General features: G+C 38.5%; 1 protein-coding gene across 4 annotated transcripts in view; it reads left to right on the top strand.

Annotated features, from left to right (window-relative positions):
* ptk7b (protein tyrosine kinase 7b) overlaps positions 1-13,724 on the top strand; it is a 90,520-nt gene that overhangs the window by 70,668 nt on the left and 6,128 nt on the right. For 3 of the 4 annotated variants that reach the window (XM_067385704.1, XM_067385703.1, XM_067385706.1), the window contains 9 exons: positions 664-813; positions 937-1,084; positions 1,182-1,309; positions 3,642-3,842; positions 9,649-9,804; positions 10,920-11,152; positions 11,958-12,038; positions 12,120-12,271; positions 13,183-13,361. In XM_067385704.1, the coding sequence (XP_067241805.1) occupies positions 664-813; positions 937-1,084; positions 1,182-1,309; positions 3,642-3,842; positions 9,649-9,804; positions 10,920-11,152; positions 11,958-12,038; positions 12,120-12,271; positions 13,183-13,361 (1,428 nt within the window). The remainder of the gene's footprint in view (positions 1-663; positions 814-936; positions 1,085-1,181; positions 1,310-3,641; positions 3,843-9,648; positions 9,805-10,919; positions 11,153-11,957; positions 12,039-12,119; positions 12,272-13,182; positions 13,362-13,724) is intronic. The other variant, XM_067385705.1, reaches the window with a different exon arrangement.

Raw genomic sequence — 13,724 nt, 5'->3', positions numbered from 1 at the left:
CAACTCGTCTCTTCAGTCCCCAGACGTTTACAGACTGTTATAAAAAGAAGAGGGGATGCCACACAGTGGTAAACATGGCCTTGTCCCAACTTTTTTTCATGTGTTTCATGCCATGAAATTTAAAATCAACTTATTTTTCCCTTAACATGATACATTTTCTCAGTTTAAACATTTGATATGTCATCTATGTTGTATTCTGAAAAAAAAAATAATGAAATTTGAAACTTCCACATCATTGCATTCTGTTATTATTCACAATTTGTACAGTGTCCCAACTTTTTTGGAATCGGGTTTGCATTTATCATTTTATAATACTGAACTGCCGTGTTATACAACACCACCAGAATGAGCATCTCGTCCACTGTGGACCTTCAGTTTTTTCCTATGTAGCTAATCTCTGCCCGCTTTGCGGCACTGCAAAATTATTTGTCAAATTTCACAGAGCAACTGCATTCACACTGAAATGGCTGCTGGTCACTAATATATCAAGATTATAGACCACATGATCTCTCTGCTGTCTGCTTTCCCATTGGTAGTCGCTGCATCACATCACTGATCATTTGCATAGTCACATCACCAGCGCTGACTGAAACTGAACAACTTTGTGATGTCAGCGTGAACACGCGTCTGCTGCTCGTGATTCTCATGTGTGTCTCTCTGCAGACGGCGCTGATCTCCCGCCTCACGCGAGTCAGACAAACGGAGTTCTTCACTTCAGTACAGTCAGCCGCTCCGATGGAGGAAACTACACGTGTGTGGCATCCAGCAGCGCTCAGGGAGAGATACGAGCACACGTACATCTCACTGTAGGAGGTGATACACATACGCTGATCTGAGTCTGTGTGTGTGTGTGTGTGTGTGCTTATGTTCTGATTTAATGCTTTATGAACGCTGTGGTTGATGAGTTCTTGATCATCTGTCTGTGTGTGTTGTCAGTTCACGTGGAGTTTAAGCTGGAGCCGGAGCAGACGACAGTCTATCAGGGTCACACGGCTGTGTTTCACTGTCAGGCGTCAGGTGACCCGCAGCCGTACGTCCAATGGATGCTCAAAGACAAACTGCTCAGCAGCAGCAGCTCCAGCAGGTCAGTGTGTGACTGCATTTGTCTGACTGCACCGTCTCACTGCACCAGATACTGCATGATCCTTCACATGTGCTGATTATGTGTCTGCTCTCTTCAGGTTTCAGAAGATGCCCAATGGCTCTCTGGTCATTAGTGATGTCACCACTGATGACACGGGCCTGTACACCTGTATCGCAGGAAACACCTGCAACATCAGAGACACGGCAGCGCAGCTTTACGTTGTGGGTGAGTAACACAAACCGTTTGTTGTTTGGTTGTGTTTTTAAATAACAGGGTAGATTTTAGCTTAAGTCATTGTGTTCATGTGCACAGATCATAGTGTTTATAACTGCATTTTACATGTATTTCCTAGCGCTTTAAGGCCATTTCACTAGGGGTGTAACGTTATATCGCAGTACGATATTTCGCGATGCAAAATTGTTACGATATGCATCGTAGAGTGATGGCGATACTTTTACGATATGACGGCAGTCTAATCTTATTGGTTGAGCTGCCGACGTGACCTACTCTGCAACGTGGATGCCGCAGTGAGATATTAAGGGTGTGTCTCAATCAGCTCTCTAGTTCAGTAAGTGTTTCGCGCACACATCGAATCTTGCAAGCAGGTTTAAACATTTCTTGTGTCAGTCTCTTGGTTGGTCACGTGAGAAAAGTCATGGCTTTCTTTCACCGCAGTCCCACAGCAACAGTTGAGCTCATAGAAAAGCAAAAGACGCTTGCGAAGCTTTGCTTTAAGAAGTTCTGTGGGGCCTTTCACACATTGCGTCTTTTCCGCGTGCAAGTCAGTTATTTCAAATGTAGTCACGTGGCAGACTCGCTCATAATGGAAGCAACGTGGGTGCGACGCGCATGCAGTGCGTTTTCCAGGCGCATCAAGATGAAAAATTATCAACTTTTCAGAATGGGATGCACCGAATTTTCGGTGGCCGAATATTCGGTGCATCCCTAGAAAAAATGAATAGAAATGATATTGTGTATAAAGAACATGTGAGAATAAATCTGTTCTCAGATACCAATGATAATCTCCTCCTGGATACTCTTTGATGTTTGTTTACACTCTACAGAAGACAATAGTGTCATTATTCAGCTCATTTCAGTTATTGAGGGTTTGTTCTCATCCTATCAGTGCAGTCAAATCAATAATATTACTGAATGTTAATTGTCTTTTAAACCATTCATTAATGACTGTGATCATAAAGCTCTCTGTCTCACCACCAGAATCAGTGACTAAAATCCTATTATATGATCATCTTTAAGATTTTATGACCATATTTCAGAGGGTTAACTGATTTAAACTGGTGGATCTGATCAGACGAGCTTATTCAGTGTGTTGCATTGTTTCCTGGCAACCATAAAACAGCTACATTTACACTGATGAACTTTATTACTTGGAGGGATATTTGTTTATTCTGATTAATAATAATAAATGTATCAGTTTCATGAGTGGCCTGAAGTAGAGCCCTGCGCGGGACTGTTTTCTTCGTCCCGCTCCCGCCCGCGCCCGCCGAATTTCTGACCATTACCGCCCGCTCCCGCAACGTATGTGTTACACTCCCGCCCGCTCCCGCAATATGTATGTCCACTCCCGCCCGCCCGCAAAACTCTGAGAATTTATTCACGCATAATAATAGAGATGCATTGATTTTGTGTCTTCTCCCGTCCCGCAGGAAAAAAAACACGTATTTGTATTGATATTATTAAAGAGATTCATGGGGTTGTTTGTTTCGTTTCCCTGGCCTGCATTTAAAAAAAAAAAAAAAAAAGACAAAACACACAATACATTCAAATATAATTTCGTTTTTATCAAAAACTTTGCACATAAAAATAGACTGCTTTGCAAAACAAATATACATAATATGAAACTAGGCTACATGAAAAACAGCAGTTTTACAATTATTAGCCAAATGTCGCAGGTATTCTGTTTGAAAAATACAAATAAGAATAAAAACATTGAAACTTAGGCAGCCTGCTCAATAACACTGGCATCATCACGCCTCTTGACCTAATTAACAAATGGCAACGAGGGGCTGTGCTCAAAAAACACTAATAAATAACATAAAATAAACAACGTTAACGAATGAATTAAACAAATGAATCACTTTGCAATATTGCTGTGGAGGAAGAGAATGTTGCTGATCGACTGCGGTCCCAATCCCGTGCGTCTCTCTTCCAAGATGCGCCCACAGACACTAAAGGCCCGCTCTGAAGGCGCACTGGATGCGGGGATACTAAAGATGAAACGTGCCAGATTTGATAGCGCTGGGAAGCGCTCTTTGTTGAACTTCCACCATTGTAAATACCTTGTTTGAGGTTCTTGTCATCATCTATTGACATCTTCTCCATCATGTCGCTAGGCAACCTCCCTATACCGCGGTGTTTTTTTTAGCCGCCCATTCCCACCCGCAGCAAAATTCAAACCGCCCGCTCCCGCGAGATTTGCGTTGGGTCCCGCGGGACCCGGCAGGACTCAATCCCAATGCAGCCCTCTAGCCTGAAGTGATTTTACCACGGTAAAGGGGTGAAGTTTGTGAAGTTTTCCTGTCTGTGCTGTTCTCAGAGAAGCCTGTGCACCCGCGTGATGGAGACGAGGATAAGAGCCAGTTTAAGATGTTCCAGACGATCGCGCTGTCGGTGGCTGTGGCCGTGGCTTACATCATCGCTGTGCTGGGACTCATGTTCTACTGCAAACAGAGACGCAAGAACAAACGGCTGCAGAAGAGCCGCGCCGCAGAAGAGCCCGAGATGGAGTGTCTGAACGGTGTGTGTGTGTGTGTCTGTGTGTGTGTTAAACATTATTAAAGACCAGATAACTTCAAACAAATGTTACTGGAAGAACGTTTGTTCATAACTTTGAGAGAACCTTGTCCCGGGTACGGCACGGGACCCAGGTTTTTTGGTAGCCCGTGATAGGAACAGTGGCACGCTCCTTCCCTCCGTAGTGCTAGGGTCTTCTCCTTGGGCAAGAGAGAACAACCCTTTAGCCCCCCTTACTAGGGTTACAGTTATTTTTAATTACAATTATATTCTTATATTCTTGTGTGCAACTATTACATCATCACACTGAAAGAATTTGGAAATAAACACATCATAAATATCCCAAATGGGACAACTCGTTTGCCGTGAGTTGCGACCCGTGTCGGGGGAGGAAGAGATCCTGGTCCCTGAGAAATGTGGTTTACTGAGGTTTCCATTATTTCAACACGGTACTTTGGCTCCTACTTCACCTAGACGGGAGGTTGGAATGGCTCGATCCAATCAATCGGCTGGTCAAGACATGCCCTGGGAAATACATTTTTTACAATATATATCCCCAGAAGGCGTTGGCTTAGGGTCAATCAAGCGATTTGAGCAAATGATAGCTTACTTTGCTTGAGTATACCATTTTTATATCCCTGATGCATAATCTGCTGGAGATCCGCGGCAATGTGCATCCCTTTTTTTGGGCTCCGAGGTGGGTGGGGAGTAGAGATGATGAAACTTAAACATTTAAATATGGCTACAAAACACAACTCAAAAAAACGTTTTTTGGAACCTGATACGGATACCAGTGCAGCAAACAGAGGTTTTACTCTGTCGAGTAATGATGATTGGCCAAAGTTTATTACTATTGAATCTGTCTCTTCAGATCTCCCAATCACCAAGCTATCCCCTTTTGCCATACAAAAGGGTATTGCAGGAATAGCAGGAACTGTTAAAGAAGTGAAAAAATTACGTTCGGGACAAATTCTTGTTGAATGCTGTAAAAAGGCAAATGCTGAAAACCTGTTACATGCTAATATGCTGGCAGGAGTTCGGATAAAGGCATCACCTCACCCAACTTTGAACTATAGTAAAGGGATAATTCGTACTAGAGAACTGGATGATGTAGATGAAGAAGAAATAACAGATGAACTTAAAACTCAAGGAGTAACAAATGTGAAACGAATAATAATCAAAAGAGAAGAAAGAATAATTAAAACTAATACATACATCATCACTTTTATTAAACCACTCCTTCCAGAAAGAATTCAGATTGGGTATCTGAGTGTCCCCGTAGACCTATATATACCTAATCCTCTGAGATGTTTCAATTGTCAAAAGTATGGACATGGATTTAATAGTTGCAAAAACAGACATATCTGTTGTAACTGTGGAGAAGGTCATGACAAGGGGAGTTGTGAGAAACCAACAAAATGTTGTAACTGCTCAGGTGATCATTCGGCTGCATCAAAACAGTGTCCCATTTGGATCAAAGAAAAGGAAATACAAAAAATCAGATGTACAAAGAAGATCAGTTATATCGAAGCAAAAAAACAAGTGACTATGATACCTATTTTTACTCTGAATAAAACCTTTGCTTCTGTTGCAAGTAAATCTGTGAGGTCAGTAGATTGCCAGACAGACATCACTTGGATGTACAAAGATAAACCTCATGACATGAACCTCAGTCAAATTTCAGAAACTGGAAATCAGAGGACAAGTAAAAGCAACAAGAAATCAAACTCTCAATCTAAAGCATCTCAAGAAGAAACATCAAAGACAAGACAAATAAAAGATGTGGAAATGAAAGAGAAGGAACATTATAGTAGAAGCCCATCTCCAAAAGGAAGAGTTAAGACAAATGTTCCTGTTCTTCCTAACAGGTAATGAAAGAATCTGTCATCCAATGGAATTGTCGTGGTATCAGAGCAAATTTCACAGAATTACAGCGTTTAACTACAACTTTTGACCCCCTTGCAATATGCCTTCAGGAAATACAACTCTCAACTGATTGTAAATTTTCTTTTAAAAATTTTACAATATTTGCCACCTTTGGTCCCAGTGACAAACGAGCTTCTGGTGGTACAGCAATATTAGTAAGAAATAATGTAATCCATAGTCCCATCAGTATTAATAGTAGATTACAAGTGACAGCAGTACGACTAACTCTAAAGAAAACCATTACAATATGCTCCATTTATATTCCTCCAGACTTAAATTTGACACACACAGACCTAGATGATCTTGTAAATCAACTTCCATCTCCTTTTATTCTCATGGGAGATTTTAATAGTCATAATATACTGTGGGGCAGTGATCATTGTAATACAAAAGGAAAGAAGATTGAAGACTTTATTAATAATAATACCTTATGTCTTTTAAATAATGGGTCAAATACTTATTTACATCCTGGGCATGGAACTTACTCTGCAATTGATCTAACAATATGCCAACCAGAAGTTTTTTTAGATTTATCATGGAAAGTATTGGATGACCTTATGCGGAAGTGACCATTTTCCAATAATAGTTACTATTAAAGGAAAAGAAGAAGAGGCAAAAACACAAAGATGGAAAATCAAAAAAGCTAACTGGTATCAATTTCAAACTTTATGTTATGGGAGATTTGCAAATTTTGTGGAGAACAGCCCAGACGCCTTGGAAAATTTTACAGAAACGCTAATGTCTATTGCAAATGATACAGTCCCAAAAACATCATTAAACAAAAAATCTAAACAACTCCCATGGTTTAATGATAAATGTAAAGAGGTTATCAAAGAAAGGAAAAAGGTTGAAAGATTTTTCTATAAACATCCATCAACTGAAAATCTTATTAAACTCAAGATTGCTAGAGCAAAAGCAAGAAGAACCATCAATGAAGTTAAGAAGGAAAGCTGGAGAAGTTTTGTTGCCAGTATATCACCTAGTACTCCATCAACCAAAATCTGGAATCTGATACGGAAAATGAAGGGTGAAACCATTGGTTCGCAAATACAGCACATCAAGCAACATGACTTACTCTTGACTTCAAAACAAGATATTGCAAATATTCTAGCAAGAACATTTGAAAAGAATTCATCTTTTGAGAACTGTTCTCCTGCTTTTAGAACATTCCAAATTCAAGAAGAGAAAGAGAAAATAAATTTTAGTTCAAATAATTTAGAGCCATACAATCAGGATTTTTCCATGGAAGAACTACAACGAGCAATTAGGAAATCCCATGATACAGCGGTTGGACCAGATAAAGTTCATTACCAATTTATAAAGAACTTGCCTCACCTCTTTATGAAGAAGCTTCTGGGAACTTTTAACTCTATTTGGATATCAGGAAATATCCCATCTTCTTGGCTTGAAGCTGAAATTATTCCTATCCCTAAACCAGGAAAAGACCATTGTGATCCTATAAATTATAGACCTATAGCTTTAACTAGTTGTTTATGTAAAACTATGGAGAGGATGGTAAATGATCGTTTAGTCTGGTTTCTGGAATCCAAACAACTTATAAGTAAGGCTCAATGTGGTTTTAGGAAAGGTCGAAGCACAACAGATCACCTTGTCAGTCTTGAAAGCTATATCCGTGATGCTTTTATTAAAAAAGAACATGCTGTAGCTGTTTTTTTTGACTTGGAAAAAGCCTATGATACCACCTGGAAGCATGGAATCTTAAAGGATTTGTATCGACTAAATTTTAGAGGACGTCTGCCAATCTTTATTGGAAGATTTCTTTCGAATAGAATTTTTAGAGTTAAGGTAGACAATACTGTGTCCAACCCGCATAAACAAGAACTTGGAGTTCCTCAAGGAAGTATTCTATCAGTAACTCTTTTTAGTATTAAAATTGACAGTATTGCTCAAGTTATTGGTTCTGATGTTCTTTGTAGTTTATATGTAGATGATATCTGCATTTGTTATAAGAGCAAGCATATTAACATTATTGAACGAAAAATCCCAACTAAAAAATAAATAAAATGCTCTCATGGTCAGTACGAAATGGCTTTAAATTTTCACAAACAAAAACTGTCTGTATGCATTTTTGTCAACTTCTGTTCATTACACAATGAACCAGAATTATTTTTGGATGGAACTCTCATTAAAGTCGAAAAGGAGACTAAATTCCTTGGCATAATTTTTGACAATAAGCTGTCCTTTATTCCACATATTAAAATGCTTAAAAAGAAGTGTTCTAAAGACATGAACATTTTAAAGGTTTTGTCCACAACTAAATGGGGAGCAGATATGACATCACTTATGAACTTGTATAGAACACTGATCCGATCAAAGTTGGACTATGGAAGTATTGTATATGGATCTGCCAGGAAATCATACATACAATCCTTGGATACTATACATCATCAAGGCATACGACTAGCTTTGGGAGCTTATAGAACATCACCAATTCAAAGTCTATATGTAGAAGCTAATGAACCTTCCTTGGAAAACAGACGATTAAAGTTGGCCTTACAATATGCAATTAAATTAAAAACAAATAAAGGAAACCCAGCACATCCAGCAGTTTTTTCAACCCAGTATTCAATAATGTATGAAAGAAAACCAAATCATATTCGTCCATTTGGTCTACAAATAAAACCTCATCTGGAAAATCTCAAATTAGATTTAAACATCCTGGAACAAACCCACTTTTGCAAAATTCCTCCTTGGGATATCAAAAAACCCTTTATTTTGTGGGATTTATCAAAGAATCAAAAATCTGAAACACATCCAAATGATTATCAGCTACAATTTTTAGAAATAAGAGCTATTTATCCCCAATATACTCCAATATACACAGATGGATCCAAATCTGGAAACCAGGTAGCGGCAGCTTTTGCTACGAATGAAGTACATCAAGGAATACGTATTCCAGATCAAAGTTCAATCTTCACAGCAGAAGCAAACGCTTTATTGTTGGCATTAAAATTTATTGAAACATCTTCACAGAAGAAATTCTTAATAGTGACTGACTCAAAATCATGCCTGGATTCACTGGAAAATATGAAAACTGATCATCCAACAATAGTCAAGATCTTCATTACATTATCAATGCTGAAATCAAAGGCTTTTAACATCTACTTTTGCTGGGTACCTGGACACTCAGGAATTGCTGGAAATGAGAAAGCGGACAATGCAACAAAAGAAGCACTATCCACAGAATCAATAAAGTGTTCTATACCTTTTACAGACTTAAAACAAACGATAAAAGAATACATCAAAAATAAATGGCAATCAGAATGGGATCAATGTCTAAATAATAAGTTGCGTGAAATAAATCCTGATGTGAGGAAAAAACATAATTCCTGTTTTGATGAACGATGGAATCAAGTTATATATACAAGATGTAGAATAGGACATTCAAAAATGACACACCAATTTTTACTCTCAGGAGAAAACCATCCAAAATGTTCATCTTGTCAAAATCCATTGTCCATTAAACATATCCTTTTAGACTGTATTACATTTACCCCTGTGAGAAACCGTTTTTACTCTGTTGATAGTTTTGAAAAGGTTTTTAATCAAGTGAGCCCAAGCATGGTTTTAAGATTTTTAGAGGAAATAAATTTGAAACATCTTTTTTAATCTTCCTTTGATTTAATTATACTTTATTCTCGCCATGAATATAGCCTTTGAAGCTGGTATGGCGTTAAAAAAGAAAGAAAGAAAGAGAGAACCTTGTCAGGACATTTCCTGTTCGCTGGGTAGACATTTGGTTTCACATGTTATTTAATGATGTTTGAATGGATATTTTTTTTTAAATAAGTGCTTTTTTACCATCATATCAGTTCATACAGCGATCTTTTGTTTGTCTGAAGAGTGTGTTTGCTTTCCTGTAGGTGGTGCTGTTCAGCTGAACGGCCACAGGATGGCTGTGATGCAGGAGGAAGTTGCTTTAACCAACATGGGACCCTCAACAAACATTGAGAAACAGCAGAGCTGCACTGACAAACTGCACTTTCCCAGAGCGCACCTGCAGACCATCACCACGCTGGGTAACAGAAACTTACTTTGGTTCAGTTTTAGAATAACGTACACTGGCTGTCAAACGTTTGGAATAATTAAGTATTTTTAATGTTTTTGAATGAAGTCTCTTCTGCTCACCAAGGCTGCATTTATTTCACCAAAAATACAGTAAAAACAGTGAAATATTACAATTTCAAAGTTGTTTTCTATGGGAATATATTGTAAAACGTAATTTATTCCTGTGATGGTAAAGCTGAATTTTCAGCATCATTACTCCAGTCTTCAGTGTCACATGATCCTTCAGATATCATTCTAATATGATGATTTGATGCTCAAGAAACATTTCTGATTATTATCAATGTTGAAAACAGTTGTGCTAAAAATAATAATAATTTAATTAATCAAGGATGCTATAAATTGGTCAAAAGTGACAGTAAAGACTTTATAATATAACAAATGCTGTTCTTTTGAACTTTATATTCATCAAATAATCTTGAGAAATAAAATATATATAACGGTTTCCACAAAAATCAGAAGCAGCGCAACTGTTTTCAACATTGATAATAATCAGGTATGTTTCTTGAGCAGCAAATCAGCATATTAGAATGATTTCTGAAGGATCATGTGACACTGAAGACTGGAGTAATGATGCTGAAAATTCAGCTTTGATCACAGGATTATAAATTACATGATAATGAATGATAAATTACAGTTTAACATGTATTCACATACCAAACAGCTATTTTACATTATAATAATATGTCACTGTTTTTACTGTATTTTTATCAAATAAATCGCCACCTTGGAATTCTAAAAAAATAAAAAAGTCTCAAAACATACACAACTTAAAAAATCATCACATAATGTAAGAATGAGAATATGTGAATAACTCAATTTTGACAAAAATGTCAGATAGAACTATATAATTTCAAGGTGATGAAATCCAGCCTCGGTGAGCAGAAGAGACTTCTTTCAAAAACAAATCTTAATTATTCCAAACATTTGATCGCCACTGTAAATGTTTTGGTGTTGTAATTACTTATAGAAATCACATATTTTTTTTATATTGTTTGATACATTGTTTTCGTCTGGTATAGTGTGTTCTGAATGTCAGATAACAGCAATGTCGTGTGTGTGTGTGCAGGTTGCGGCGTGTTCGGCGAGGTGTTTCTGGCTAAAGCGAGGGCCATAGAGGAGGCAGAGGAGGAGACTCTGGTACTAGTGAAGAGTTTACAGAGCCGAGAGCAAACGCACCAGTCCGAGTTCAGACGAGAGCTGGAGATGTTCAGCAAACTCAATCACGCTCACGTCGTGCGACTGCTGGGGCTCTGCAGAGAAACTCACCCACATTACATGATCCTGGAATACGTGGATCTGGTACATCAACACATTAAAACTGGTTCATGCTGCAGTCTTTTTTAACATCATTAAAGGATTAGTTGACTTCAGAATTAAAATTTCCTGATAATTTACTCACCCCCATGTCATCCAAGATGTTTATGTCTTTCTTTCTTCAGTCAAAAAGAAATTAAGGTTTTTGAGGAAAACATTCCAGGATTTTTCTCCATATAGTGGACTTCACTGGGGTTCAACGGGGTGAAGGTCCAAATGTCAGTTTCAAAGAGCTCTACATGATCCCAGACGAGGAATAAGAGTCTTATCTAGTGAAACCATCTGTCATTTTCAGTGAAGTCCACTATATGGAGAAAAATCATGGAATGTTTTCCTCAAAAAACTAAATTATCAGGAAATTTTAATTCAGAAGTGAACCAATCCTTTAATGTAATCTAATGAGTGTTTGTGACAGTCATCATTTAAATGTTTATATTTCAAAAATTGAACTGGAGTACAAACATAATTATATCATTAAAAAGTTATTTTATAACTTTATTATTATAAAAACTGCCTTGTGTGCAATATAAATGCTTGTATTAAATCAGTTGCCAGTTATAACCTGTAATATAGTAACGTAGCGACTGACAGGGTTCCTGTATAGTTTACAGCTTTAGTTCGGAGAGATTGACATGTACTGAACATGATACATATCCAAATAAATCGAGAGCTGAATCAAATTACAAGCTTGTGAGTCGAAATCAAATTGTAAAAGTGTATCAATGCCCAGCCCTTTTATCATTAGCTAAAGTGTGTCTGTGATGATGTTGTGATTTCTCTTGTTTTTCAGGGTGATCTCAAACAGTTCCTCAGGATATCAAAGAGCAGTGATGGGAAACTCAAGCCGCATCCCATCAGCACTAAAACTAAAGTAAGTTCCTGTAACCTCACTCAGACTCCCTCTTTGAGTGTATTTAATAAGTCATGTGACCCAGCGTTCTGCTCTCTGCAGGTCTCCATCTGTGCTCAGGTGGCTGATGGGATGCAGCATTTATCAAACCAGCGTTTTGTGCATAAAGACCTGGCAGCCAGGAACTGTCTGATCAGCGGACAGAGACGGGTGAAAGTGTCTGCGCTCAGTCTCAGTAAAGACGTCTATAACAGGTACGAGCTGGACCAGCTCTTGATCTGATTCTGAACATCAGTAAAGTGTCTTTCATGTAGAGTGTAATGAAGCTGTTTGTGAATGTAAAAGATCTGAAAGATCCCAGTGTAGATAAATGGAGTTTTTCTCTCATGAGAGAAAGAATCGATTCTGAACTGAAACGAGTCATTAGTAATTCCAGTCTCTCTTCATGCTGAACCTACGTAAGTTTAACTAATTTGCACAATGCCAGTCTATGGTCTTCATTGGCTGAACGTCTCCTTTGCCCCGCCCTCAAACACTGTAGTTGTAGCTGAGATTGGAAGAGTTTGGTTCGTGTTGTTCATGTGGAGAAGATGCTGTTTTCTGCTGCCAAAGCAAATCCACTTTAATGAGATTGATTCGGTAAAAGCGACGCCATCTTTACTGTTCGTATCACAAGTGCTGAGGAAGTGCTGAAATTCAGATATGCTAAAGGACAAAATTAGGAACTTTGACATAGAATAATAGGGATGTTTGAGGTGCTTTTGCCTGTGAGAACTGGTGCAAAATTTCTGGGCATCAGTGTACACATGCATTAAGAGCGCCATCTAGTGTTGATGTAGGTCAGTCACAGCTGGTCTGTTGTGTGTGTGAGTGTGTGCGTTTTTGTGACATATCAGGACCCAAATGTGTATAATGACATAGGTATTACAAGAAGAGGTGACTTATGAGGACATTACCCCATGTCCCCACTTTTCAAAAGGCTTATAAATCATACAGAATTAGTTTTTTTTAGAAAGTAAAAATGTGCACAGTTTCCTGTGATGGGTAGGTTTAGGAGTAGGGGGAGAGAAAATACAGTTTGTACAGTATAAAAACCATTACGCCTATGGAATGTCCCCACAATTCACAAAAACGAACGTGTGTGTGTGTGTGTGTGTGTGTTCAGTGAGTACTATCACTACAGGCAGGCCTGGATTCCCCTGCGCTGGCTCCCGGCCGAGTCAGTCTTTGACGGCGAGTTCTCCAGTAAGTCAGACGTGTGGGCGTTCGCTGTGCTCATGTGGGAGGTGTTCAGTCTGGGCGAGCTGCCGTACGCCGCACTCAATGATCAGCAGGTGCTGGAAGGTGAGCAGACGTTGTTGCACAACAGAGCCTTAAGTGTCTGACAAATGTCTGATCTTACAGAATGCACTCTCAGCAGCGGCGTACGCACAAAAGCGAAAGTAAAATGCGATTTCGCTCCCTGATGCATGCAAATATCTCCCAATATGAAAGCTATCTTAGGCTGGGCTGTGTAGTTGTAACCATCTCTTAGCTCTGTATCATGCTTGAAGAAAAATGTGGTCTCTATTTGCACTTTGAATATTGAGAGAGTGCTTTGATCATGGTTGCACTTAATAAGACTAAGAGAAAACTCTGTTATTAATTTGATTCATACTGTTTTAGTTTCTATGATCAATTTGTTGTTCAGTTAGGAGGTCAAATGTT

This window comes from Chanodichthys erythropterus, chromosome 5 (genome assembly GCF_024489055.1).
Source record: "Chanodichthys erythropterus isolate Z2021 chromosome 5, ASM2448905v1, whole genome shotgun sequence".
NCBI classification, from domain to species: Eukaryota; Metazoa; Chordata; class Actinopteri; order Cypriniformes; family Xenocyprididae; genus Chanodichthys; species Chanodichthys erythropterus.
This window is presented reverse-complemented; position numbering and strand designations above follow the sequence as displayed.